We start from the raw sequence: 26,756 nt of genomic DNA, 5'->3' as shown, positions 1-26,756 counted from the left end.
TAGCCCAGGATGCCCCCAGCTAGCCCAGGGTGCCCCCAGCTAGCCCAGGGTGCCCCCAGCTGGCCCAGGGTGCCCCCAGCTGGCCCAGGATGCCCACAGCTAGCCCAAGGTGCCCCCAGCTGGCCCAGGATGCCCCCAGCTGGCCCAAGGTGCCCCCATCTAGCCCAGGATGCCCCCAGCTGGCCCAGGGTGCCCCCAGCTGGCCCAAGGTGCCCCCATCTAGCCCAGGATGCCCCCATCTAGCCCAAGGTGCCCCCATCTAGCCCAGGATGCCCCCATCTAGCCCAAGGTGCCCACAGCTAGCCCAAGGTGCCCCCAGCTGGCCCAGGATGCCCCCATCTAGCCCAAGGTGCCCCCATCTAGCCCAAGGTGCCCCCATCTAGCCCAGGATGCCCCCATCTAGCCCAAGGTGCCCCCAGCTGGCCCAAGGTGCCCCCAGCTGGCCCAAGGTGCCCCCATCTAGCCCAGGATGCCCCCAGCTGGCCCAGGGTGCCCCCAGCTGGCCCAAGGTGCCCCCATCTAGCCCAGGATGCCCCCATCTAGCCCAAGGTGCCCCCATCTAGCCCAGGATGCCCCCATCTAGCCCATCCAGCCCTGCCGGCCCTGCTGCCGGCCCTGCCCAGCCGAACCAGCCGGTGTCGCGGCGGCGGCCGGCGGGGGAGGGCAGAGCAGCAGCCACTCCCAGGAACAGAAGTGAAATCGCCCCGACACTTTAACTGTCAATCAGGATTAATGGGCTATAAAACCTCCCCAGCGCCGCGGCCCTGAGCGGCAGACACGGCAATAGGCAGAAACGAGTAAGAGCTGGAGTAGTGCACGGCGTAATTGCTGCTCTGTGATCAGACACTCCAAGTGAAAAACCGGGAGAGGGGCAGAGACACGCAGTGACCAGCTCAACCTTTGCAACCGGCTCAGGACAGAGCGTCTGTAGATATTTATAGATACTAAAGCAAAAACAACCTCACCCTGAATAGAGCCTTTCTTAAAAAGAAGGTCCTGGCAATTCTGTCTTATTTAAGCAATTTCCTGAGTCTAAGAATAGAAATGAGCTGCCTGGAAGGCACTGCAGGCTGAAATTTGGAGGCATAGGCTGCTTTATTTTATTTTTCTAAATATAAAAACCTTTTGTTTGGATACCGGATTTTTATGTGGGTCTTTGCAGCGGAGGGATGTATGGCTACTTTTAGTTCTACTTCTTTTTTTCATCTCTTTTAATTTAAAAAAAAAAAAAAAAAGCTTTTTAGTTAAAAAGCAAGGAAGCTGATTTACCTGCGTGTGACAATCCCAGAGGACGCTGATCAAGAAACGGGAGTGTTGGTCTTCTGCACTACTTTACTCCTACCCCCATTTTTTATTTTTTATTTTTTTTTTAGGGGGGAGAAAAGGATTTTTCCAGTCCAAAAACCTCTTGCCCCCAAGTTCTGGAAGGGGGGGGGGGGGGTGCATGAAGGGCATTGTTTTTCTTTCTCTGTCACCTTGGTTTCGTGGAGGTTTGGAAGAGAACTTTGCCTGGGAGAAGAGGATGATCTGGAAGTGGCTGGGAGCCCTGCTGCTGTTCCCGGTGCAGGTGGTGTACCTGGTGGTGAAAGCTGCCGTGTGCCTGGTGCTGCCGCCCAGGCTGCGAGACCTGTCCCGGGAGAACGTGCTGGTCACCGGCGGGGGCCGCGGCATCGGCCGGCACCTGGCCCGGGAATTCGCCAGGAGAGGAGCCAGGAAGGTGAGCGGGGAGGAGAAGGGAGGGGAGGGGAAGGGAGCGCCCACCTGCTGCTCTGCCAGAGAGCCCCGTTCCCCATCTCTGGCTGGGACTGGTGGGATCGCTTGGACGAGGTGAGACAGGCTCTCATTTTGCAGAACTGAGTCATTACATCGGTTCCATTTCAGAAGTTGCCCACTCCTCCTTCCCTGCATCCTGCCTTTGCCCATCCCATCCGTGAAAACGCGATTGTGAGGAAGGTCCCCCTGGTGAATCCCCCTCTGCTGACAAAGGAGAGGTTTTTGCTTCAGCCCGGGTTTCCTGTGGCAGGGGAAGGAGAGCTGAACAATTCCCGTGCATGGAGCCAGTGCTCACTTCCATCGCTGTTTCCCGGGCTGCTTCCTGGCATTGCTGGGCGTGGGGATCGTGCACAGGGAGCCCTCGTCTATCAGGATCATATCCAGGCCAATCACCCCAGGGCAGAGGGGCAGGTGGCTCTGGGACAGCGGGGAGAAGTGTCCCCTTTCACCCTGGCGGGTTTCCATTTGTGAAATTAATTTCTTGTGCTTCCTGAGGTCTCTTGTATTTTACTTTTGGACAGCCCAGAGCTGTTCAAAGGGAAGATGAATGAGAACCTGGCAAGAGGAGCACAGCTTGAGTGGAAGCTGTGGGATTATTTGCACATTTCCTTTAGGAGAGAGGCTGAGAGTGGCTGGTCTGCACGGAAGCCCAGAAGCGCCACTGTAGCTGGTGGGTCCATTCTCTTGTTCAGGCGCTGGTGGTTTACTTTGAAATGTTGTGGTTTTATAAGTACAGGTATGTCCCTATGTGTGAATTAGTCAGGGATGCAGAAACACCAATCCCTGAAATGAGTCTTAGGATGGAAAGTTTCATCTCCCCTTGTATTGGTAATTAAGGGGGGGACTGGTGAAATTAGACAGCTGTGCAAATACTTCTCTGTGTGAGAGGATGAATGAGAGTAAATAGAGAAGAAAGAAGAGGAAAAGTACAGAATGAGAGGCTATTTAAAGAAAAAAAAATTGGATTTAGTTCAGGATAGTGTTTTGTCACTTCCTTACACATGCATTACAGTTTTCTCTGTGTGGTACAGAGCTATTCTGGTGTGTAACTCTGAGGTGTAAAATATGTCAGCATTGAACTTTAATGTTTGTCTGTGTTTGTGTTTAAACATCATGTTGAGATTTACACATTCTGGGAGTCAGAGCAAACAAGTTGACTGACCTTTGGACCCAAGAAATTTGCTGAAAGTGTATTTATATTATCTGTTGGAATACCACGCCTCATTATTTATTTATTTAGAGAGGCTGGTTGCTATGCTGAGCTCTGGCATTAAAGTGCTACCATTTCTACACCACATTTAAGAGCTGTTTTGATGCAGTTGAGCTGGGAGCTGAACAATGGCCCTGAGGAACCAGAGGACAGGGGCCAAAAGGAGAAAGGGCTGCTTCAGAGAGAGCTGAAGATGGAATTACTGTAAACAGACGCACACTGTATTCTAGCTGTATGTCCTGTCTACAAAATCTCTACATATTGTACAAGGAAAAAATACATGAGAATAATTATTGGGAACCTTTGTGCTTGTCTCATGTGGTGTTCTGAAATGCTCTGTGTTGTTAGTTACTGTTAAGAACTTTGGGGTGTTTTGCCTTTTGGGATGTTTTCATGTGTGTATTCAAGGTATTTAAGTCTTTGCATTGACTCAATTTGAATTGGATTTTCTTTTCAGTTACATCATGTTGTCCAGTCAGTCATCTGTGGTACTCAGCACGTTCTGATCCCACGGTAGTGGCACTGCCTGTGGTGAGAACACCAAAGTTGGCTTGTTCTCCTTAGCAGTTTTAATGCCAATTTTACCTACGTGTGGTAGTTTCTATTCCCTTTGCTATGAGATTTCATTTCTTTCCTGATTTTATGCTCAGCCCTAAATTTGTGGATTTTATGCAGTCCACAACCTTTTGCTTAGCATTCCTCTTCAATTTTATGCTTTGCCTTTGACAATCAAAAAGAAATTAAAAAGGCTTGCAGTGTCTAGCAAGTCATCTTTTGCTAAGGCTTGTGAAAATTGACTGTTTTTCTCCTTTTGCACTGTTAACCGTCTTACAATAATATGCAAAGCTTGAATTATTGATCATAATAAATAACTTAGAACAGGTTCTGATTATCAGATGGTGTAGTCACCATATTCCAAATTTAGAAAAAGACTTCCAGCAAAGGCATGGGATTCAGGGGCCAAGCCCAGCATGCCATGGAGGTGGTTGGGGGCAGTGCCATGGGTGCAGGTTCTGGTGGAGGGTGTGCAGTGTGTCCTGACCAGGGGCTCCCAGCGCTTGCACACACAGACATAGTGGCGGGCTTTTGGAGGTAGGCGGCGATATATAACCATATTTTTGAGATTAGAATCTTCAGAAAGATAAGTTAGGACCGTGAGGATAGGAAACTTCTCTGGTAATGAGACTGGATGGGATTTCATCTTGCTCTCAGTTTCAGAGACTGGTTTTGTTGCTCACCAGTGAGATGTATCGGAGCTGTTTCCAAGCAAGGTAGCAAATGTAATTCACAAGATTATGAATTGTCACATCTGCAACTCCTCTACTGTAAAATTTGATCTTGCATTTAAAGCTATGAAGATGACATGAAATAAATCCCTAAAGGGTTTATGCAAATGGAAATGTCTTGTGCTTGATTGATGAGCATGGAGACTAAAATTCTCAATCTAATGGAATGGAAGTCTCTTGGGCATCATTTGTAAATCCATCCCGATTCCCATTCTTTACCCCCATTGCATTGCCATTATGCATCAAATGTGACTTAGATAAATGTCTAGGAAACATTTCCTTCTCAAGTGATGTTTCTTTTCTCACAGTTGTTCATTGGCCTCTCCAAAGAAATAGTCAATAAGGGCACAAAGCAGTGCCAGTTCTGTTTGCAGTTTTACAAGTGTATGTTCTGTTTTTTTCAATTAAGACTGCCAGCAATTTTTAGGCAATGAGAGACTTTATTAATCAGATCATTCCTGTTCAGGTGTACACTGAGAGGTCAAAGGATCCATATTCCATTTGTAATTTCAAGTAGTTGTCAAGAACTACTTGGTGCTGGGAGGCACTGTGTATTGAAATGCTTCCTGGAGCACTTCTGGAAAAGCCAAGAGCATGTAAATGAGCTGTATGCAGGGATGAAGTGGTTACAGATGATCCAGGACATGTTAGTGTTATTATGAGGGATGAACAGCACTAACTTTTCTCCGGAAGTGCTCAAGTGTTGTAATCCAACTTCCCAGAGAAGTGTCCAGATTCATAAGTGCTGGCTGAGAAGCTACTTTGCTGTGGCTGAATTGCTGGAGAAATTAACTTTCTGCTTTCAGTCCCTTCTTCGCTGCATGCAAAATTCAAAACCCTCACTGTTGCTTGCTTTAACTCCTGAGAATTTGACTGTACCTTAAAAGTATTTGGTCAATGAAACATCACCTCTGCTTCAGTCTCACATGCTGGTAGCTCAGTCAAGGCTCGTAGCTGTTGATACTTTGGTGAGCCAAAATGGCAGAGAATGTCTGTGTTAATGAAATGGGAGAATGAGAGACTTTTATGAGTTTATGATTTAATGCCTATGAAATAAAAACCCACTTCCAAAGCCTAATGGTGTTTTGCAAAGACTGTACTGTATAACCCAGTTAATATTGGGAAGACTGGCCCCTTTGAACAGTATTTCTTGTGTTGGAGAACAGCCCTCTGCAGATGTGAGCAGTCAGGGAGTGTAGGGGCTGAATGGGCTCATTCACTGCTCAGTAGAGTGGGAAACTCTGCCCGTTTTCCTCAAAGCCATTTGCTTTTCCTACAGAAGTTTCATTATAGTACCTTTGCCAGAAAGTTGTCAGCCCTGGTTTTGACGGTCTCTAGTGAAGAAATTCTGATTCCTGTGTCTTTTGTGTATCATGCTCTTTGTTAGTTTTTTCCTTTGGTATTGTTTTTTGTTTTGTTGTTGTTGTTGTTGGTTTTTTTTTAAGAAAACCTTGATATCTAAAAATTTTCCTTGTCATTTTAATTTAATTTGTTCACAGATTATCTAATTTGAGGTGTGGTTGAACAGGAAGGGTTCTTGGGCATTCTCTATTGTTAAATGTCAACAAAATCTAATAAAAGTAACTGAAAAAGATGTTAATGATGGGACAGAAACAGATTCCCCAACTATAGTGTGCAATTTAGTATTCTTGTTTATCTGACAGTGACTTTGGTAGAGCTTCTTGGGCCTTTCCAGAAAAACCCATCAACCCTGAAATCTCACCTCTTCTTTCCATCGATATTTTCACAGCACTTTTCAAAGTCAGACCTCAGTGTCTACATTTTGGAAGATCTCTTGTCATTTGGTTGTGCTGTCCTCTTTCAGTTCAGTTGACAGTTGGGATGGGAGGAAGTAGCACTAAGGAGAAGGGATGGATGAGAGCTGTGCAAGCCTACACTGCTGCTGGGACCTGGAGTTACCCTCAGTGCTTCACTTTCTCCAACAGAACTGAAAACCTCCGAGGAATTACAAGTACTTAAGAGCCTTGTGTAATTGGAGGGGTTTAGCTATGTGAGATTTGAGGCTATTTTGTGTTTAGGCTGAGAGTACTGGAGAGAGGTTATGTAAAAAAAAATGGTATCAGGTCTTAGAATTTAGCCTTGTATTCCCAGCAATGGAAAATTTGGAAAGTTTTGAGATGAGTTTATCAGTGGCACGCTCTTCCCACATAAGTTGCATCTGTAGGTCTATGAATATTTCACTTTGGTCGTTATGAATCACATTGACATATTATTTCACAGATTTCACTGAATTCTCTGAGTTGGAAGGGACCCCACAAGGATCATAGAGTCCAACTCTTAAGTGAATGGCCCATATATTATTGTCCTGATTTGTATGAATTAGTATATACCTTCTAAAAGCTTCTTTATAACATGTGCCAATGACATATGATAAAGGATTAACTGCACTGTGACTAGAGCTGGATATTAAATTAATACCAATCTCCCAAAGTGAGGGCAAAAGACAGCCACTGCTGCTGTTTCAGAGCTGGGACCTTTTTTTGAGATGCAGGACAAAAGCTGTGAGTGCCTCCCTTGGATTCAGTAAGAGTTCTTATTCCAAAATGGCTTACAATATCAGTCACCCTCAAACATTCATCTCTGGTTGCACTTTCAGAGCCTGTAGAAGAGTCTTGCTAAACTGCATTGGAGAGTATCTCTTGCCTGGCATCAAAGTCCTGGTGCACGAGAATGGGAATATGGCCCAGTCTTCATCCAAATGGGCTGTAGCATTGCAAACCTGGAAACCTTTCTTTTGTAATGTACAAAGGTGTATAATTCCTGACCATGTGCTGGGGGAGTGGGGAAGGGATGGGAAGGCATGAGATCCCTGCAGGAATCCTAGCAAGTCCTTCTGCTTCTGTTAGCTTTAAAATCCACTGTGCTGGGCCAGTTGTCAAGGAGACACTTTTGTTCTGCAAGTAATAACTGATTTCTGACACATTCATTCCTTCTCAGCTCAGAACATGACTAGACCTGATCTGGCCACCCCAGAGAACATTAGTCCTGACAGAAGGAAAAGAGCTGGTTTAAAATTACACACTTTCAGAGCTGAGAGGAACTGATTTTCTTCAGAATCTGATTAATCACCATGTACTTCTTTTTAACAGGCATCATGACCTGACATGATTAAATCAGAAAGCCTTTACAATTAGGTTGATAAAAGAAATGGACAGAGTTCTGATGGACATTACTCAGTTCAATATCCCAGTGTGGTGCACTACATTTAAGGTTGCCTTGTTCTAAAAGACTCAGTGTAGAATGTTTGTATATGTATATTTAGATTTCAGTGCTAAGAAACTGTTGCCAGGTGAGCATCTGTCCCCATTCCGAGTGCTTTTCCTGCCCTGTGGTGCTACCACAATGACATGTGCCCATGTGTCTAATGGATTTCTGTGCAGTCATTTTGAAATGAAAAAAAAAAAAGCAAGTGACCGTTTGGAAAAGACAGTCTGACATTGTGTGAAAAGGATAATGTAATCTAAAAGGAAAGTGCACATTTTCTATGCTGTAGATATTTTGATATAATGAGAATATTTACCTGTAGTGCATATACGAGGTTGTAAGTGATTAATCTCTCCTGTTGTGTGTGTGGTTGGAAAGAAACCACCATAGGAATGCAGCAGCTTCAGGGATATGTTAAATGATGGCTACTTTAATCTTCCTTAAATTTAAGCACTTAATCTTACAGTGAACTATGAGAGCATGTCACAACTTATCAGCAACCAGAAGTACATGAGAAGAGCTGGGGAGTGAATGTTTTTCTGTGTCATGCAAAATAATACATTAATTTGAAACACCTGGTAAACTATGAGAGCACAGATCTGATTGGGTGGCTTTATGGTCTCCAGAAAGGCTTTATTTCTCCAAAGATTACGTCCTGATGGCAGCTTTATTTAATGGTTTCCTGTTGGCAGCTCCCTCTTCTGTTGATTGGAGTTGAGGATGGGCAGAAGAGCCCTTGTTTGGAGTCCCTGGCACTGATGGCATTCAGCCTGTGCTGGCTGCTGGTGCCAAGGCCAGCACTTGGAATAACATGCTGAATAAGTGTCTTTGCCTGGCAGGCACCACCAGAATTTATCAGCTCTCAGATCTTTGGTGTCTGTGAAGCAGCTTGGGCTGGAGCTGTTTTAACTTATAATTTGGAACATACCTGTCTTTTGTTGCTGGGTATGTTGTAAGGAGAATAAATAATGTTAACAAGAAGTGGAACTTGCAGAGTTAGTCTTGTCATCTCCCATCAAGATACAGTGATGTCATGAGAAAATATTGTCCCAGTGAGACCACGCTGTGTTGGCACACCAATATCCAGCACTTTTTAACATGCTGAAGGTCTGGCATCAAGGCAGTAAAATGAGGCTTCCCACTAAATACAAGGACTGTGCCAATGCTGTAAAAACTTTTAAAAGTTTTAAAGATGAGGTTATATATTAATGTCATTTCAGTGCCTCAGAAACTGACTACACACCAAAAACTGTGTAACATAAAGATGCTAAATGTGCCTTATAAGAACAACAGCAGAAGATGATGCTGGCCTCAGGGCTGGCAGGGATAAAATAAATAAATGTGACAGTGGAGATAAAAACCAAAAGGCGACAATGAGTACTAACACAGAACTCTGCTGATTAAAACCAGAGACTGCAGCACCACTTGTTGAACCAGTTTAAAATTTTGGGGAAGGCATCACAGCAATGGAAGGTTTAAGCTGGGGTTTGAAAAGCAGCAGTAAAGAGTTTTGAAGAATGGTTAGAGAGGTACAGGAAGAGTGGTAGAAAACAGACAGGCTGTTTTAAAAATCAGTACTGGGAGGTAAAGGCTGCAGTAGAAGACCTGATGCTAAATAAAAGGTGATGGGAGCATGGCTAAAATGAAAGTGCATACCTTGAAAGTGAAAACAGAGGCTCCGGTCTGGCAAGCTGGAGGAGGCAGTGAAATTGAAAATGAGCTGACCTGGTCAAAGCAGTAGATGAGGTGTTTGATCTTGAGCAGGGGGTTGGTTGGACAAGAGGACATCCAGAGGTCCAGAGCCTCAACCATAGTCTGATTCCATGATTCTCAGTCTTATTTGTTCCACAGGAAGGGAAAAGGTGGATTTTCTGAACTTCAGGGCTGACAGGAAGGTTTTGGGCTAAGATGTTTCATGCCACTTAACTGAAGTGATTCATCCCTCTTTTATTTGCATCGTTTCATCACCTACAGTGACTTGTAAAAGTGCTGCTGTGTATTTATGTTGCATTTATGTCATGACTCTGGCACAGGCTGGGAAAAAGTCTCAGATTTGTAGAACTGTTTCCATCTGAAGCACTGTAAGTAGTTTTTACTGCATTATAAAAGAATCAAACATGCTGTTGAGCTAATGCTTAATTTAATTAGCCAGGCACAGTAATTTGCTTTAAGAGTGACCATAATCCATGCATACAGTCCTAAGCGTTTGGGTAGCACATTTTACAGGAATCAAAGATTTTATTTTTCTTAAGTCTCCTGTGGAAACCTGCCTCATTAGAGTGATACTATGCAGTGGATAGTCAAAGTGCAAAGGAGGAACTTAAAAAACTCTGCATAGATTCCGAATTCCATTTCTCAAAGCGATCAGCAACATTCAAAGTCAGCATATTAAGAATTGTCTGGTTTTACATCAAATTGCCTGAGCAAAGACCAGGAATTTGGCCTGACAGTAACCTGAGAGGAATAAAAGTATTAAGGCAATTAAAAAAAAAAAAAAAAGACAAATCGATTATAATGATGAAGTTCACAGAAGCTGCCAATTAATTCTACAAGAGTGATGGGGAGAAGGAAAAAAAGGTAACAATTCTCTTTATTTCCTTCCCATAAAATTGGACAAGGGTCTAGAAATTCAGTATCTGTCCTTCTGGGCAGTTTGAAAAGGTCAGCTAATGATTATTGAATATTTGAGTTTCAGAATCGAGTATAAATTTGAGTATTTGTAAAATCCTCTAACAAATGCTAGTTAGTGTTTAGCATTCACTTTCACTTTGATTCCTGTCCCAAACTGAAGATACAAATCTAACACAATTGCTGCTTCAAGGTTTTCTGCAGGACAGGGAGTCTGAAAAGAAAATCTCTTCAAGACAGAGAACAACAGCCTCAGAGCTGACCACCGAGAGAGAACAAGCTCTGGCACTTTTAAACCCATGCTTATTAGGAATATAAAGCAGAAATTATTAGAGATTTTTTTTTTTTTTTTTTTAACTGGGCCCAGACTCTGTTCTTCAAAGCATCCTGTCAACATCCTGAAGAGTCAAACAAGTCAGACCCAGGCACTGCCAGATCCATTGGCTGATAACACTGACGCCAGGAGAATAGGGTCAAATACATGTTGTTTGACCTTTATCCCAGTGGGGATTAAATTGATTCTAATTAATAGACTTGGGAATAGATGGGTACCTTGGCAGAGCTTGTAATTAATTTAAATTGTTCATCCCATTAACTTAGCCATAAACTATGCATAATTACAATGGGATTTTGTGGACAGCCACCCTTATGTTGCCACCTTCTTAATTACAATTTATTGACTGCAGTGCTGCAGAGCTTATTTGTTTTGGTTAACACAGGGATTTCTGTTGTCTTACACTGCCTGAGCAAATGTGTCAGTGCTCCTTTTATGGCAATAAAATCATGGTTGAAAGCACAAATGCAGCTCTGCTGAATCAGTTGTGCTTTAGGTGTGCCTGTGAGGTAAACCTGGCTCTCAGTGTGTAACCAGTGACATTGTACCTCTGAGTAGACTTAACTAATGTAAAATTATATGTGGTTTATTTTGAGGTGGTATAAAAATGATGCCTGGAAAGACTCTGTGATTATCCTGTAGCATGACACAGTTTTAGCTACAGATTGGAGTCTGTGGCAGTTGGTGTGACCTGGCTAATAATATATTTCTTCCCTTATCTCAGTGAAAGAGCTATTTAAAATAGGTGCAGATGGAGTTCAAACTTGACTTCTCATTGTCTCATCTTCCCTTCTCCTGGGCAGCACAGGTATTTCCATGGGTACTCTGTTGTTTTGGTAGGTCCTCTTTCCCAGTAAGTCCTGGACTAGAATTCTGCTGTTGAAACGTCTGTGAGTTCTGGCCTGTATCAGAAAGTCAAACTTCAGGCACTGAAGATCTTACTTTAGTGTTTCTTAGAAGATTCACTAAGGAGCAAATGTCTCCTTGATGGTCAGGCCTAGATTTAGAAGACAGGAGTCACCATTCAAACAACCATGATTTTTTGCGTGCTTATAATTGGGGTTTGTTCTATTTGCCCTTTCAATCACCAGGTACACCTAAGATTTTCTTTGTATCTGAAGAGCTGACAAACTTGCACCATTTTACCTGAAAGCAGAAATTCTTAGATAATCTTTTTACTGGACCTCAAGAAAAAACTCAAATATACAAGGCCTAAATTATGGGAGTGAAGTGTTGCTGTAAAGATGCTGAGCAGTTCATCTTTCCGTGCTCTTCAACAGAATGGATCAGCAATAACAGTGGGCAGTCAGGTATTTTCTACATGAACATTAAATTAGTGTTTGTGTTCAATCTGTCATTTCAGTCTCCTTGCTGGCAGTAAACACAGACAGCTTGTCTCTGATCAGCACTTCACTGGGCGAAGCTTGGTGGAGAGGGAGTGGAAAATCCTGACATCCCCTTTCAGCAGCTTGGTCTGATGTTGACTACAACCTCAAATTCCCTGTACCCAACTCCTGAAAAACCTTCCCAGTGAGGACAAACTCAGACTTAAGGAGACAAGGTCATGCTTCCAAATGGGGTATTAAAGACATCCAGCTGGTACAAGTGCTTCTTTCCCAAATGGTAATAGTTCAGGGCTGCTCTGGCCACAGGGAGCTGTCAAGAATTATGTCAGAATATTTCCAAGGCCCTTGGGAAATGCAGGAGTTCTGCCTCACTGAACTGAGCTGTTTGATTTTGGGTTTGGGATGTGCTGGTTGTGCAATGTTGTGCAGCTTTCTGTTACTGGATTGTAATCCAGGCCCCTTAGAGACCACTGTCCATGCCGTGTTTATATTTCATGTGCTTATGGTAGTAGGTTTGTTCTCTTCAAAAGCAAAGTCTTTAGCCATCAAAAGGAGTTCCAGGGTTTATTTCCCTGGGTGATGATGTGCAACTGTGGCAGATTGTTCTGAGACACCTTTTCTGATGAAAGGAGGGGGATGTGTGTGTGCACACATGTGTGGGAAAGGGATCTGGTGCTTTGCGTGTCCTTTGGAGCCAGAGTTCAGCAGTGGGTCAGCCAGCTCCTCCTGACATCACTGCACTTGTTTACAGCTCTCACTGAGCTTTCCTGATGCCTTTGACCACTGACACTGTCTCATCTTAGTCCAGCATTTGTGCAAAACCAGAAATTTAGAAGAGCATCTTACATCTATGAAGGGATTTTAGTTTCTCTTCCTCACTGACTGATAGGGACAATAAGAGAAAATTCTTAACCACTGAAAATAAATTATGTTTATAAAATAAATTATATAAAATGATAAACTACACATTTTTAGGTTGGTCTTGGAATTGTAAATGCACTAAATAATCAGAATGCTGGTTGTAGACTGAAAAAAGATCCATCTCAGAGGGAGTTGATATATTTGGGATGAAGTTAGAATGGTTTCTTTAGCCACTGGAATCAGTAAAACTGTTAGAACACTTTTGGTTTGCATTTGAGTCTTAGATTTAGGCCAAGTGGTGTTACTTGTTTCAGGATCCAGGTTTCTAAGTGCAGTTCCAACTGAGAATCCATCCCAGATCTCCCACTGCTGCACGTGGGGATTGCTGTCCTTCAGGCCAGTACTTCAGTTTGGTTTGTCACTTACATTTCAGTGGAAGCAAAAAGTGAATGTGAGTCAACCAAAAATAGACCTGTTTTTTAAGGGCTAAATTTCACACACTTTCTTGGAGCAGTTTCCAGATCCCCAATGCTCTGAAGCTGCTGGCAGGGAGGGAACCCTTCAGGCAAAGAGCTCTGCTTGTGGCTACCTTTGAACACACTGAGTATTATTGTGCCTCAATATTCTATTTCTGCCCCTCAGCTAAATCTCAGTTACTGACCAGGTTACTTTATATAGTTTATTTTATTGGAAAGTAATTTTTTTCTTGTGTTCTGTGAAGACTTAATTGATTTTATGTTCACATAAAAGTGAATTAACTTCATTTTGTATTGCAGTGCCCTGGAAAGCATGCAGTCACATCCAAAGGATGGGAACTAACTTCCAGGCTGTAAGTTAGGAGTATGCTCAGGCTGGATTTGTGACTGCTGACCAGCCCCTCTTGTTTAAATAACTACCATTGTGGCAGAATCTGAATTGCTTTGATCATTTCTGGGTAAAAGTAATGAACATGTGTATAACTTTTGTTTCTGCATTTAAATACCATTTTATTTAACCAGAGCTATGCTGTTTTTCACAGTTTTTGAAAGCAAGGTAGCTACTTTATCTTAATAGTGTATTGAAAAAAAAAAATAGTGTAATTGGTAAAAGACCCTTTTGAAGCTGTGCTGTACCCTTGGAGGGGGGTTTGTGCTCTGGCAGCTTACAGTCCTCTGATTTCCATCCTCCTTCTTTGACTTAATAGACTGAGAGAGTTAAATATGTCCTGAAAACTGCCATTTGTACAACTCATGAATAGATTTTAGAGATTCTGCCCTGTTGCATAGCAACAGCCACCATTAAAAAATAACATTTTGGAAAGCACATGAAAAGATAGGCAACCAGTTAAGCATTTCAATATTGAAGCTTTCTCCTATGCAGCACCCTTTATTTCTTCGACTAAAATTCTTACAAGAAAGGCACCTTTTGACAGCTTTTATATGGTTTGAAAAATGGTAGCAGTTCTCTTTTTCTGGAGGAAGAGGAAAGCTTGAAGGGGAGCTTGTCTGGAGCAGTTGCTGCTGTTCAGTTTATACACAAATTTAAGGCAGGCTATTTTAAATCCAATATTTCTCCAGTAGCCTCACGGGAGAAGTTATTTTTTCAGTCAAGAGTTGCATCCTATTATGCACATGGATGATCTGGAGCATATTGTAGCCCTTTCTGGAGGGTTACTTTATAATGACAGCATTGGGAACATTATTCACCCTTAGGTTTCCATGGCTGTTTTTGTAGCAAACCTTCTCCCAGCCTAACAGATTTAAACCCTTCCCTAGTTTTTCTTTTCAGTGATGTTTTGAGTATAGCAGCTAATTAATGACTCTGTTTGGGTTTTTTTTTTTATTTTTATAGAGCTTGTAGAGAATTTTTTATATATTCCCCAAAATAAGTGAGGTTCTGGTGAATTGCTCATCATGATTTAGCTTAAAGCAAAACTGAAGGTGTTCTGAATCAAAGCTGACAATTCTTTAAACTGGTAATGCAGCATAACTAATGCTTTTATAAGTAATGCAGGGTCTAGCCTAGGAGCTATTGCTGTCCCTGGGGAGATGCAGTGGCCAGCCCTCTCCACTGGAAGTTAAAACCAGCCAGCATTTCAAGGTTATGCTGCTCTGCTACAGAATTCATCTCAGGAAGAAAAAGGCAAACTCTACAGAAGAATCCACTTCGACTGGCACCCAGTTTGTAGCTCTGTAATTCTTCTTTTACATACATGTGTATTGTCAGGTTTTTCTATTCTGTTAGCTAAGAAGTAGCAGACTTTTCAGTTAATTGTTGGTTGAAGAAATAATTTGTAGGCAGTTTTACCTAGTCAGGTTAAATAATACTGTACTGGAGCCACTTGTTAATTCTACATGTCCTTTTTTCTCAATATTACCTTGTAATCTGACTTTTGCACTTTTTAGCTTTCCAAGAACAGTTAGTTCAGTGTAGACAAAACTTTGCATTGTAGTAAATATTAAACTCTTACCTGAACATTTAACCTGCCACAGGCATTTTACCTGGAGAGTAATGTGCAGTAAGTAAAAATAATAGTGCAGTTTTGGAAGAAGAACATGCACACAGTAACCTTCAGTGATGCTGAAATGTCCTGTTGGACCATCGTAGGAATTTATTTTTCCCCTTTGAAATGCCATTTACTGACTTTCTATCCCTTCATCATGTCTGCTGCGCTTGCAGGACCAAAGGGCTTTCTGCACCTGCATATTTACCCTGCCCACAATTTCCTGAGATCTCTGTGGACATTTTTATAGGAATCTGGATTATAGGGATGTCATGCCAAGCAAACGGAGGCGGCAGCAGCACACTAGTTATTTTTTGCAGGGTGGAATATTATATTTCTATTGGTGGATGTCTCCAAAGCCTTACCTCAAATACAGAACTTTTCTAACCCCTCTCCCCACCCCCGGACACGCCACTTCTTCCTGCTCTGCAGCCAGAGGATTTTACTGCGGGATATTTCTTTGTGTGCTGTGGATCCCCGGAGCAAGCGGCCGGTTCTCACACATGGTGTGGCAAGACATTCACCATTAAAAGTCTGTCCTTTTTTTATTCCCCCCCCCCCCACAGATGCTTCCAGGGACCTTCCAGGGTGACAGCTTGTGGCCACTTGGTGCTTTTTGTTGGAGCGTGCACTCGGTTTGACCCTGTCCCAGCGTTAATGGGATTGTAAAGGCTGACTCCTGCCTGACCTCTCCTTGCAAACAACCCTCACCCTTGCCCTTCCTCCCCTGCTCCGAGCTGAGCTGGGAAGAGTTGCTCCCAAGGCAGTCTGGAGTCGCAATTCGTGCTGCAGACGAAAGCAATTGGAAAAAAAACACTGGGGGGGAAAAAAAAAAAGTCACCATGGGGCCACCTGTCCTTACATAGTCCTGGCTGTGAGAACAGTGGGCATTTGTTCCCTTCTTTAGGGGGAGCTGGTCTTAAATGCCTGTGCGCACACAGAAAATCACACATTTTCTTTCCAAGCAAGGCCTCTGTTCAACAGCAGGCAGGTGTTGACATACTCAGTGATTTTTTATTTTTTTTTAGGTGCTGTTTGGTTTCTTTCAGAGGGGAAAAAAGGATGACTGGGATACAACTGGAATTGACTGTTGTTTTTGTGAATAAAGTTAATCCCACTGAGGGATCAACATATAAACTTATAAAAGTTCTGACTCTAGACTGAAAGGATTGAAATTCACTTTTAGTCTCCTTCTGAAGTCTCTTTAGCCCTAACTTTTAATCTCATTACTGTATGTTACTCCTGGACTTAAACCAGTTTATAATGGAGTCTGTGGCTTGTGTTTAGCAGGGTGGCAGGATTAAAATTAAATTCAATTCTTACAAGCTTTACAACTGCTAAATGGTAGCCTAGAAAAGCTTGTGTGTTAAATAGACACATAGCCTTACTTGCAGCCTTTCTCATAACTGTCCCTTGCAGCTTTGATATTCGCTGTGGGAACTGAGAGGAATTCGGGACTGGCCTGTTGTGTTTGCTTACCTTTAGAGAAGTGTCACTGAAGGGCTGGGTTAAGTATTTTGACCTACTTCGGGCATCACAAGGTTCTTTTTTTCTCCTTTCTAAAGCAAAGATTGGCTTTTCACACTGCAGGGCCACACCTTTCCCGCTTGCAGTAATCAGCCCTGAGCTGCCTCTCCCATGGAGAACTCCTGAAAGAACTTGTCTGCTTTGCCTGGGGCCGAGAAAAGGGAAGGGGTGGAGGAGAAAACCCTTCTGCCATTGACAGGCAAAAGAGTGGAGGTTTGGAGGCTCTGGGGTTTAGCTTCCCTTTCTCACGGTATGCAAAACTCTGCCGGGATTACGGGACACACTGGAATGCATTTTTTTTCAGAGGACAGACCGTGAGTTAGTACTACCAGGCTTTGTAAATATGGGGGGATAAGACTGGCATACTTCAGTGGATTATCTACACTTTGTACTTCCTAAAAGTATGCAGGAACTCTGAGTGTTGGGAGCAGAAAGGCTTTCTGTGTTTGAACAAAGGTCTGTGCAATTACAGATACCGGCACACACAGAGCAACTTTTGTTCCACTGGACCAGGAAGGAGGTTGAAAGGAGGAATGAAATGTGTTGCTCCACCAGCTACTTCCTATCTGTGCTGATCTGGGGCTGGGAGTTGTGGTTGATTTGTGGAGGCAGCAACAATGAGATCAGGCAGGAAGGGCATTCGTGTCTCTCTGCAACACTTGAATCTTTCAGTGTCTTCAGATTGTATCAGAGAATTGCTTCATGAATCGTAAAATGGGGAAGCTTTCAGAATAGGAGTTACATCTGCTAATCACAACCCACCTTGTGGTGTAAAGACCAAGAGTGAACACTTCTTTACTCAAATGCAACCCAGATAACCCGAGGGGAGTGTCTAGGAATAGCAGATGTTTGGTCTCAAAAGTGCAGTTGTGGTAGGACACCTTTCCAGTACTGCTCCAGCTCTTTGGAGGCAGAAATTCTAGCACAGCGGGTTCTCTGAGGATACGGTGCCAAAATAATTGACAGTGTAAAAGGGCAACATTCCTTTGTTGCTGCTCTTGAATTGTGCTGGCAATAAAATTGGACTGAACAAGTTAACTAGCCTTGTAAATGATGGAAACTTAGCCCTAACTTTGTGTCCTGCATGAGTAATATCCTTGTCTCTGGAGCACTGATGGCATGTTTATATTGTGGTTGATAGCAGCTTCAGTGTAGACCAGTTTATACAGAGCAGTGCCTTTATCTGATTTGGTGGTGGTCAGAAGCATGGATTTTCTTGTGTTATGGTGAAAGTCAGGCTTTGGCCGTGCAGTCAGGGCTGGGGCTTTTGGCACGAAGCCGGCGCAGGTCCCTGTTAGACAGCCTTGCCTTGGTCCAACAGCAGCAAAACCTTTCCCTCTGACTCCCCTCCCACCTTGGGGCAGGCCTCATTAGCAGATGAAATTCAGAGTCAAACGGGTCCTCTGGGAGCAGGGGATGCAGTGCCTGCCCCTCCAGCCGAAAGGATTTTCTAAAGCTCAGATAAGGAGCTCTGGGACTCCAGATCGACAGATAGATAAGGTTTTGTTTTGCAAAAATCCGTGAATAAATCCTGGGAAAATCTGCACCAAGTGTGATGTCGCAGCCCTTGCCTACTTTGAAGCTCATCAGGGTAGGAGGGCACATGGAGTTCCTCCTCCATCATCCCAAATCTCTTCCTCCCGGTGCCCGGGGCAGGATGCTGCCCTGCTGCCCCAGGCACTGGAGTGTCAGGGATGGCTTTCCCATTCCACCTGCCTCCCTGGCTGCTGCCAGCCCGGGGTCACGCCGAGGTGGGCACGGGCAGGAAGCCTTGGGACAGGATTATCCACCTCCCCCGGCTCCTGCCCTCGGCAATTTTCTGGTCAGTGACTCTGTGGAAGGAGAGCGTGGCTGGTGCAGCGAGGACAGGCAGGCACAGAAGGATTGCGAGAGATGAAGGGGGGGAAGAAATGAGGGCTGGATTCTTTCCAGGATGGAAAACTGTCTGTCCAAGAATTTATCCAAAATGCAAATTGAATATTCCTCTGTCCACCACTAAGTTATGGTGAACGGGTGGCTGTGCAGCATCCTGACAGGCTGGGAAATGATGAACACCCTGCCTCTCCTTTATTCCTTCGCTCTCTGTCCAGACAGGAACTTCTGTGTCTGTTGGAGTCGTTCTCAGCTTCCATTTGGGACACGCTTATTGCCAATTTAGACTTGCACTTAGAAAGGAAAGAGGAGACAGACCAGACTGAGCCTCATGTCTGCATTTGGAAAATCATGCTTCCTAATAAAATAGACCATTTCTGAAACTGCAGGTCTGGACTCCCCATGGGTGCAGAGCCCTCGAATCCCAGCTGGAGCAGGATGAAGTGAAGTGATGCTTTTCTAGATGTTTACTGAGCAGAGAATATTATTCCTGTATCCCAAGGGAAGTGAAGATCCAAGCGTTGGGGTAACTGGAGCTCAGCGGGCAGCAGCAAACAGCCCCAGGCCCACAGTGGCTCAACAGGGAGCAGAAGGGTTTGTTCAGGAGCATTGAGAGCATGAGTGATCATCCCTAATGGCACATTTTGCAGAAGAGGGTGAATGAAGGAGGGCAAAGAGCTGAGGAGTTTGTAGAAAATCTCATGAGGCAGTAGGAGAGTAAGGACCCAGAAAACATTAGAAAACTGTTGTATTTCCTATACAGAAAGACTAAACCAAGCCCCCCACTAAAGATGTTCAGGAGCAACAGAAGCCTCAACTGTGAGACAAATGCAGCAACTCCAGACTTGTCTCGCTGTAAGATCTGATGTCCTGGGAGGCTGGGGAGAAGCCTGTGCCAATTCAGTCTGGCCAGATGTAAGAGAGAAATTGAAAGTCTCATATGATCTCATAGGAGCAGTCAAGCTTGAATTTGGACCAAATGCACATTGTATTGAGTTCTGAGTTGTATCCATCTGTAAAAAGTAGCAGAAATGACGGCAGGAGCCCTCACTTCCCACTGGGTCATCAGGGACCTCTTACAAAATAATGGTCTTTTATTTACTGCCTTTCTCTTATACAGGCTGGAGCCTTCACCTGAGTGTGGACAGTATCAAAGACGCAAAAACTTCTTAAGGAAAGAAGTCAGTGCTGAAATTAATGTTGTCATAGGATAAGCAGCAAGTTCTGCCTTCTCCAGATGGCCCAGATTTTAACGGGGTCACCTTGCAAGACCTGCCTCTGTATGATATTAAAGGTCTCAGTGAAACTGTTGGGGGATAAAAAAAATATTATATCCAGGAGTTGCATCACAGACAGATGTTCCTTTGACAGGTCATCCTTTGCTTAACTATTCTTCCATGGATATTTCCTGACATTCAATGCATCAGTGGCAGCTCCTGGGAATAGGAGGCTGTATGGATGTTTGAAACAGATGATTGAAGTGAAGAGTGAGGGATCTAATTTTTATTTAGCAGTGTGAAGCACTGGAGTATTAGATATGCGAGGGCAGTTTCCTGCCTTACTTTCTTCTTGTCTCACAATTTATTTCTTTCTCTTCTCTTCCTGTCCTAGCTTCCATCGCTCTTCAACAAGTCACTTAATTTTTTAGTGTGTGCATTGACTAATCCAACCCTGCCAAGAAGGTGAAGTTTACCCGGATGCAAAACTCTGTGGGCATCAAACTCGATGTCTGCAGTTGACATTTTGTGGTGGTTTTTTCTCCCCTTTCCATGTGGGTTGTGAAAGGGAGAGCAAGTGTGCATGTGCTCACAGCTGAACAGTATTTTGTAAATACTTCCTGAGAGCTTGTGAAATTTCTCACATGTTCTTGATTTCCCTTCAATTCTGCAGTGCACACATGAAAAATATTCTTTGGTCTAGCCCTGGGATCAGAAGTGAGTAAATAGCCATCAGTTTTACAGGCTTTGAGGAGATGCCAAGCCCTGATGGCCAAGGGTGATACGCTGAGGCTTTGGAAGCCAGGCCAGTGCACAACCTGCAATTTCAGCCATATGCTTTCTTACAGTTTTTAAGTGTGATCACAGCTTTTTCCTTGAAAATTACTTCCCCTGAGATAAGATTTCCCATGAAATGGCTCTGGCATATTTATACATGCTCTGAAGTTTCTGGTAAACCAGATTCGTTAGTGCTCTGGAGAATTTGAGGATATAAATCTTATCAGTCTGGGTGTGTTTGTGTTCACAGATGCACCAATGACATGGAAATGGGATTAATTGTAAATGTAACTCGTTTAGGAAATGGTTGGGGATTTGGGTACTTCTGCATTTTAGCCTTGCTGGGCACACTGAAGAGCTCTTTGACCCTGCCAGAGATTAGTTTTAGTACCAGTTATGAGAAAAGCTTAGCTTGTCCTTAAAAATAAGCATGTTAGAGTTCCCTGCCAGAGATGTGTTGTGGGGTAAGAATACTGCACACCCAATTTTTTTTATGTTTTTCTTGCTGTTATGAAGTTAGTTGCAGGGACTGAGCTATAAGCAGTGATGCAATTCAGACCTTTTTCTTTCTGTTCTTTCAGCTTCTGGGAAACTCAAAGATTCTTTAATCTTTGAAGTTTTAAGTGTGCTTATTTTTAACCATTAAAAAATCAATATACTGGTCAGATTCATACAGACTCAATACACAGTAGTGTGAGAAGGAACTATAATCCTGGATCACATGTGCTTGGAAATAACACCATAATTTTGCATTTTCAATGTAGCAACCATTTCTTCTTTCTCTTCTGAATCTTGCTCTTCGAGTCACAGAGCAGTCAGCTGATTGCAGTAACATGCTCCATTCAGTACCTTACTTTTTTGCAGAACGACAGTGACTCACCATTTATAACATGATGAGTGCTGAGAAGACTTAGCTGAAGAGCCAAAAAACGATAGATCAATTCTTTCATAGATGTCTTAGGTAATAGAGATGAAATTATATTCCTTCCAGTAGCCTTAAAAGAATTAGAAAATTAGGTTGTGTACTCAGAAAAAATATTGTGGTTAAATCTGTTGAGCTGCAGATTAATGTTTGAAGAACAGTGGTGGAAGCCCCGTCTCAAACTTGATGTTTTTGACTCACTAGAAAGAATTGTACTGGACAAATGATGAAAGTTAATGAACCTGGTAACTTTTCAAGTTATATCTTTTTCTGACCTCATTTATGGTATGGAAATGAAGATAGGGTTGGCTGGTTATATCTCATTGTAAATCAAATCCACGCTCCATTATTTGAATGTTTGTCCATGAATATTCAGAGTTTTCTTTGTACAATAAGCAGTATTTAATTTTTACCATGTTTAAAGGGAGTGGCAAGTGAAATCCTGCAAATATGAGCTGCAAAATAAATTAATGCTTGAAATTTCTCACTTCAGAAGTCTGTACAAGGATGAGCTCTTGTCTGAAATGCACCTGAGACACCAGCCTGCAAATCAGCATTGCAAGTAGTTACTAGGCTGAAAAAAAGACATTTTACTGCAAAGCAGGTTTTATCTTCAAATGTGAAACAAGTAGAGAACACACCAGATATTCAGGAAGGTCTGTCATTTTAGGATAAATCTGTCATTCAGTCCATTTGTCTAGCAAAAAGAGGGAGAGATTTGAAATTACATGATACAGAAAATTTTCAGAACGTTCCATATACCGGTCGTGTTAGGATTAAGATCTGATTTTTTTTTTTTTTTTTTTTTTTTGTTTTAGCTTGTGTTGCTTGCAAAGAATCTGTAAACAGAGGGTCAGCAGTGGGACACAGTATCCCACAGGATACTCCCCATGTAACAGAAAGTGATTGCTTGTCTTAAAGGAAGCAAAACAACAACCCTGGCAATGAAAACACATCAAATATTTCCATCAAACTGTTGAAGTCAGAAGCATGTTTTAATTATTTTAGATATGAAACAGAAGCAGTTTGACTCTAACAGAAGTTTCTTGCTGCAGATCATCCTGTGGGGCCGGACTGAGAAATGCCTGAAGGAGACCACAGAGGAGATCAGGATGATGGGGACAGAGTGCCACTACTTCATCTGTGATGTGGGAAATCGGGAGGAAGTCTATCGGCAAGCCAAGGCTGTGCGGGAGAAGGTCTGGGAGAAGCCTGCTTGTGAAGGGGCTGGAGGAGCTGGGGGGGCTCACTCAGAAAAAAGGGAGGCTCAGGAGGGACCTTCTGGCTCTGCACCCTGACAGGAGGATGCAGCCAGGGAGGGTAGGGCTCTGCTCCCAGGGAAACAAGGGACAGGATGAGAGGAAACAGCCTCCAGTTGCACCAAGGGAGGTTTAGATTGGATATTAGTGAAAACGTTTTCATGCAAAGGGTTCTAAAGCATCAGAACAGGCTGCCCAGGGCAGTAGTGGAGGCACCATCCCTGTAAGTGTTCAGAAACCGTATGGATGTGGCACCTGGGGACATGGGTTAATGCTGAACACAGTGGTGGAGCTGGGTTGATGGTTAACTTGATGATATCGAAGGTCTTTTCCAATCTTGACAATTCTGTGTTTCAGTATTTGATGAGAAAAAAATACGTTGGGGAAAAAAGAAAGGTTGCCATGCAGATAAGATTGTAGAGTCCAGCTACCTCTGTGAGGTGATCCAAGGGATTACAAGGCCCACAGGCAAGAAAGTCAAGAACAAGGAAAACAACGATGTATTTTGGCAATAATGGCTATTCATCTCTATTAGAAATGGCTGGTTTGTGAGGAGAGATGTCTTTTGTCACAAGTAATTTGCTTTTTTTTGCAGGTGGGTGACATCACCATCCTGGTGAACAATGCTGCTGTGGTCCATGGGAAGAGCCTGATGGACAGCGATGATGATGCACTACTCAAATCCCAGCACATAAACACCCTGGGACAGTTCTGGGTGAGATAAGCTCTTGTGTGCCATGTAGTTAGAGTTGGGAAGGAGACTGAGAAATTATGGCCAGTAGGTCTTTCTAAGGGATGCTTGGTAAAACCAGTCTGTCTTGAAAACGAGAGAAAAAAATGATGTGGGGGGCAAACACCAGAGGAAAGAGGTCAAAAATAAACTTAATTTTTTCAGTAGTACTCAGTATGTGATGCTCTTTATTCATATTCTGTGATTTCCAGTAAAACATTTGATGTCTTTGTCTAAGCCTGAGCCACAGAGGCATTTCCTGTATGGTGATGTGAAGGGAACATCAGAGCAGTGTGGGACTACAGAGAAGGGAGCTGTGAAACTCAGCCCATTTAGAATCAGACAGTAGTAATGAAAAAGAACTTGTAATATCATCACTTAGTTGAAGACTTTATCCTGTAAAAGTTCTTGAGCATAGAAGGCACTCTGTTCATGGCCTTTATCTGGGAGTACTGCCTATATATATGCTAGGAAAGACTTTCGTTGTGTTTCTACACAAACTTTGCCCACTTGGAATCTCAGAAAATGACAAAGCAACAAGGTCCTCTGCTATTCCTTTCCTGACATAATGAACAGGACACCTGTTGACCTTGTGTCTGTGTCACCTTATTTTTTCAGTCAGTGCTGTTTTTGTTGTATCGCCGCTGAGCGTATTTTTTTTCTTTCCTTTTCATCTTTTAACTCTCTTATTCTTCAGACCACCAAAGCATTCCTGCCACGGATGCTGGAGCTGCAGAATGGGCACATTGTTTGCCTGAACTCTGTTCTGGCCTTGTCAGCCATCCCTGGTGCCATTGACTATTGCACCTCCAAAGCCTCATCCTTTGCTTTCATGGAGAGCCTGACCCTGGGGCTGCTGGACTGTCCTGGAGTGAATGCCACCACAGTCCTACCCTTCCACACCAGCACAGAGATGTTCCAGGGCATGAGAATCAGGTCAGTCCAGGGGAACTAGAATAAAGCATCTCATTTTAAATGAATCATCAGAATACACTCCTAATTAATGCTTCATTTAGTTAAGAGAATTCGATGTCTCATTTGGCTGCCTGGGAACAGAGGGTCACTTTAGGCCACCTGGGACTCATCAAACTGGTTCCCTTAGTGTATCCCTGGGATATTCCTGCAGCCTGTGCTGGGGGGGACATTGACTGTTGCAGAGAGAATTGGAAGCTGTTTTTCCCTGCATGTGTTCAAGCCATACCAGAGGGAGGGCAAGCAATCTGCAGTTGAGGTCATGCAAAAGGACTAGTCTACAAATTACTTGAGAATTAACAGTACAAGTTCCTTCTTTATTCACTGGAATACTTAATCCTTTCCCACTGAAAGGAATGAGAGCCACTTACTGAAGTGGGACTATCAGTACCTCCTTTTTACCCCTGTCCAAAAGAAAAAGTAATGGCTGTCCAAATTAATCTTTTACAGTGGGTCAAATTACCTGTTAATACAGATTGCACTCTCTTAGTCAAGAAAACACGCAGTGTCAAGCTTTTGCAGGAGCTGGGAAAAGCCTTCTGTTTGGTATTAAAAGGAATGGAGGAAAATATTTGTCTTTCACCTGTCAAGAATTTGAATCAAGCAAAGAGGAACAGAGAGTAAAAGGAAAAACACCGTCACTGAAAGGACAGCATTTGGTATTGGTTTGCATTCAAATTAAGAAAAGCCCTGAATCAGGGCTCTGATTACTCTCTGCCACTTCTTCCTGAGGGCACCAACATGTACATTCTTAACTGTTTAACTAACTCAGTAGTACTGGTTGGAACTGGGATTTCTGCTTTTGGGCTTTTCGGCTGGAACTGGAATTTTCTGCCTCTTAGAGACGTAGCCAGTCCTGGGCATATTTGAAGGCCAGTGAGCAGCAATAACTTAGAGTAACAGGACTTGGACAGTGACACCTTAAAGAAGCAGCTTGGTTCATGTGTAATTACTTTATTTTTTATTTTCTTTATTCAGGTTCCCTAGTCTTTTTCCTCCTCTCAAGCCAGAGACAGTGGCGAGGAGGACAGTAGAAGCTGTTCAGATGAATCAAGCCTTCCTGCTCCTTCCATGGACAATGCATGTTCTTGTTATCCTAAAAAGGTGAGTATTTCCTTTGCCCAGCAATAGCCTGGCTGTGTAGGGAAGGTTGGCTCTGTGTCTGTTCCCTGAGGCAAAGCTCAGGCTGACTGGAATTCCTCTCTCATCTCTTCCCTTGAAAGATAGTCATGGAAGCAAAAGGGAGACACTTTCTGAGATTCCCTCTTGGGATATTTTCTTTGTATAACCCCCTATGAATTCCAAAAAATTTGGATTCTTGAGGTGTAAACTGGATTTCTGTCTAGGGAATTTCATAATAAACTTACACAGATAGTTGATGGGGATTTATTAAGTCACTTGTTGGACTCTGGGCTTTTTATTGTGCAGCATTTCAGAACCATAAGGCCTGGATGTCCCACCTGCATTTACAGAGCATTGCTTGTGTTACACCAGTGAAGCTATTAAATCAATATTTTTGTGTATGATCAGGACTGAAATTTTAAGGTCCCTAAGGAAAAAAATCATAACTTCATATCCTGGAACAACCACAGAGAAAGGGCATTCACCATTGTGTTTCCATGATAGTTTGCACTAAAGCCTTTGGAAAAGCTGCAGCAGTCAGGAACTGAAACAAGGCAATGAGACTTCTGTGGAAAATAATTTCAGTATTGCATTTCAAACAAGAGAAAAATAGTTCACAGTAAAATGCTTTGCTCTGAATGTAAAATCTGGGGTAAAAGTTCCCAGAAATTCTGTTGGCAGGAAAAGGGGCTGTTCTGTTTTATTGTAAGGATTAATAGGTTATTTCCATAGTACTGTCAGGAGATCAGATCTCTATCAATACCCCAGGATAAGGAGGCCCCATGCCCTACACAACCAGATGGCAGGTTAACCAGAGAATTCAGGTTAAATTTATGTATATCAGAATATAGTATTTAGAAGGAATAAAACATAATGGTATCTTTCAAGTAACAGCTTTTGCAGACTTTTTTTGGATAAATATTTCTGTAGAGAAAGAGTGGATGGAGCTTTCTCCCTCTAGGCTTCCTCACAGCAGGAAACTAATGCCAGTTTTGTCTGTGTCTCTCACTAGCTGATTTTTGAGCATTTGTATATTTATGTACATAAATGAATATTTACATATCTCTCATTAGGACAGCTTGGGGGGGTTTGTCTCATCTGCTCATTTTCTTTGTGCTTCTACACCAGCATTCTACCCCAGGCAGCACTTGAAGAAATCCACAAGTTTTCTGGGAGCTACACCTGCATGAACACTTTTAAAGGACGAACATAG

The 26,756-nt window shown here is 43.1% G+C and overlaps 1 protein-coding gene across 1 annotated transcript; it reads left to right on the top strand.

The window, feature by feature from the left end:
* The first annotated feature begins 1,085 nt into the window (after positions 1-1,085).
* Positions 1,086-26,756, top strand: DHRS3 (dehydrogenase/reductase 3). Its single transcript, XM_062507640.1, has 6 exons — positions 1,086-1,717; positions 22,516-22,659; positions 23,315-23,434; positions 24,147-24,385; positions 25,400-25,525; positions 26,672-26,756. Exons 1-6 carry the CDS (start codon positions 1,445-1,447, stop codon positions 26,754-26,756), a joined length of 987 nt encoding a protein of 328 aa, XP_062363624.1. The 5' UTR covers positions 1,086-1,444.

This window comes from Cinclus cinclus, chromosome 23 (assembly GCF_963662255.1).
Source record: "Cinclus cinclus chromosome 23, bCinCin1.1, whole genome shotgun sequence".
Lineage (NCBI taxonomy): Eukaryota > Metazoa > Chordata > Aves > Passeriformes > Cinclidae > Cinclus > Cinclus cinclus.
Note: the sequence above shows the minus strand (reverse complement) of the source record. Positions and strands in the feature narration are given on the sequence as shown.

Bases quoted from the DNA above. Each gene is read 5' to 3' on its own strand.
- DHRS3 (XM_062507640.1), top strand. From the start codon at position 1,445: ATGAAGGGCATTGTTTTTCTTTCTCTGTCACCTTGGTTTCGTGGAGGT. The intron at 1,718-22,515 runs GTGAGCGGGGAG...TTCTTGCTGCAG, and splicing joins CCAGGAGAGGAGCCAGGAAG to ATCATCCTGTGGGGCCGGAC. The intron at 25,526-26,671 runs GTGAGTATTTCC...CTTCTACACCAG, and splicing joins GTTCTTGTTATCCTAAAAAG to CATTCTACCCCAGGCAGCAC.